The sequence below is a fragment of the Agrilus planipennis genome, unplaced genomic scaffold (assembly GCF_000699045.2).
Source record: "Agrilus planipennis isolate EAB-ADULT unplaced genomic scaffold, Apla_2.0 scaffold11, whole genome shotgun sequence".
Lineage (NCBI taxonomy): Eukaryota > Metazoa > Arthropoda > Insecta > Coleoptera > Buprestidae > Agrilus > Agrilus planipennis.
Window position 1 is genome coordinate 592,581 of NW_020440736.1, and position 1,304 is coordinate 593,884.

Below are 1,304 nucleotides of genomic sequence, written 5' to 3' on the forward strand. Positions count from 1 at the left end.
GAACTTCTGCTCGAAGGAGACCTCTTAGAAGTCTCACTTGATGAGACGTTCCATCTTTGGAAAATTCTTCAAGTTTCGAGGGACCTGGATAAAGAACCCATACTAGTAGATCTTGATGTAAGTATTTTTAAATTTATTTTATTAATTTTACTTTTTAAAATTGTTTGAACTGTTTCTTTATAGATTTATTTGTAGGTATTCATTGAATTATAAAAAACAGCCGAAGTCATTGATTATACTATTAATGGCTTTGGCTGTTACAAAATAACATGAGTGTTCTATTCTGTATGAGATTACATAGTAAGTTATATTAAAACAGTTAATCAACAAAACGAAAATAGTATTATTGTTCTGTTCAGTATTATATTATTAATTTTATAATCAACGGTTTTTATAATTTTGTTGTCAATTTTTTTTTTAGTTTATTTTCTTTGAACGTTGTGTTGTTAATCTCATATTAGGTTCAACTGAAGGTTCCATCAAAACGGGGTAGAAAGCGGCGTTCGGATGAAACAGAAATAAAGAAGTTAAAGCAACTCAAGGCTAATTTGACGAAGAAGTTGAAGGGTAAGGATCAAGGGTCTCGTAAAAGGGTGACTGGACGGAAAAGTGGTAATAAAAACTCAGAAGAAGAGTCCGACGACGAAGAAGAGAAATGTGCAGCTACTAGTTGTCTTTTACCAACTGGACAAGAAGTAGATTGGGTTCAGTGTGACGGAGGTTGTGAACAGTGGTTCCATATGGCTTGTGTTGGCCTTTCAGCGCAAGAAATTAACGAAGATGAAGATTACATATGTATGAGTTGTTCAAAAAACAGTAGCGCATTTGGCAGTTTACAACAATCCCCGGAAAGTCAATCGGCAGAAGAACCTGCATCACCTGAAACAACACCACCCTGCGAAAGCAGTTCTACGTCTAAAGAAACCGTATAGTTACAGATTCTGTTGTAGGAAGTCCCAGTTATTCTACGTATGCTGTTCGCTATCGGGGAATTAGTATACGAGCCCAAATACATATGTCGTGTGCTTGCATTTTACAACACCGTCCCTCTGTTGGCTTTTGTGAAGGTACAATTAAATTGTTTGTGAATAACATTCCGTTAAAATCATCCCATAAAAAAATACGAACGTATTAGTGTTTTTCGTTGATTTGGGTGAAGGTTTTCAGCGTTGAAGAATGTTGAGGGCTAGAGAGAAATTATCAAGTGAATTTTAGTTACGTTGATTATTAATATGAATCTTATTGTTTTTGCCATACTTTTTTTTAATAATAATAATTCTCTAAAAAATTTTATATATATATAT

At 33.9% G+C, this 1,304-nt stretch overlaps 1 protein-coding gene across 5 annotated transcripts in view; it reads left to right on the plus strand.

The window, feature by feature from the left end:
• The window catches only part of LOC108733758 (lysine-specific demethylase lid), a 22,573-nt gene extending 21,275 nt beyond the window's left edge, over window positions 1–1,298 (plus strand). For 4 of the 5 annotated variants that reach the window (XM_025979828.1, XM_025979827.1, XM_025979830.1 and 1 more), the window contains 2 exons: window positions 17–117; window positions 462–1,298. In XM_025979828.1, coding sequence (XP_025835613.1) covers window positions 17–117; window positions 462–932 — 572 coding nt within the window. In that variant the 3' untranslated portion in view covers window positions 933–1,298. Of the gene's footprint in view, window positions 1–16; window positions 118–195; window positions 418–461 lie in introns of those variants that run through there. The other variant, XM_025979831.1, reaches the window with a different exon arrangement.
• Window positions 1,299–1,304: the final 6 nt, after the last annotated feature.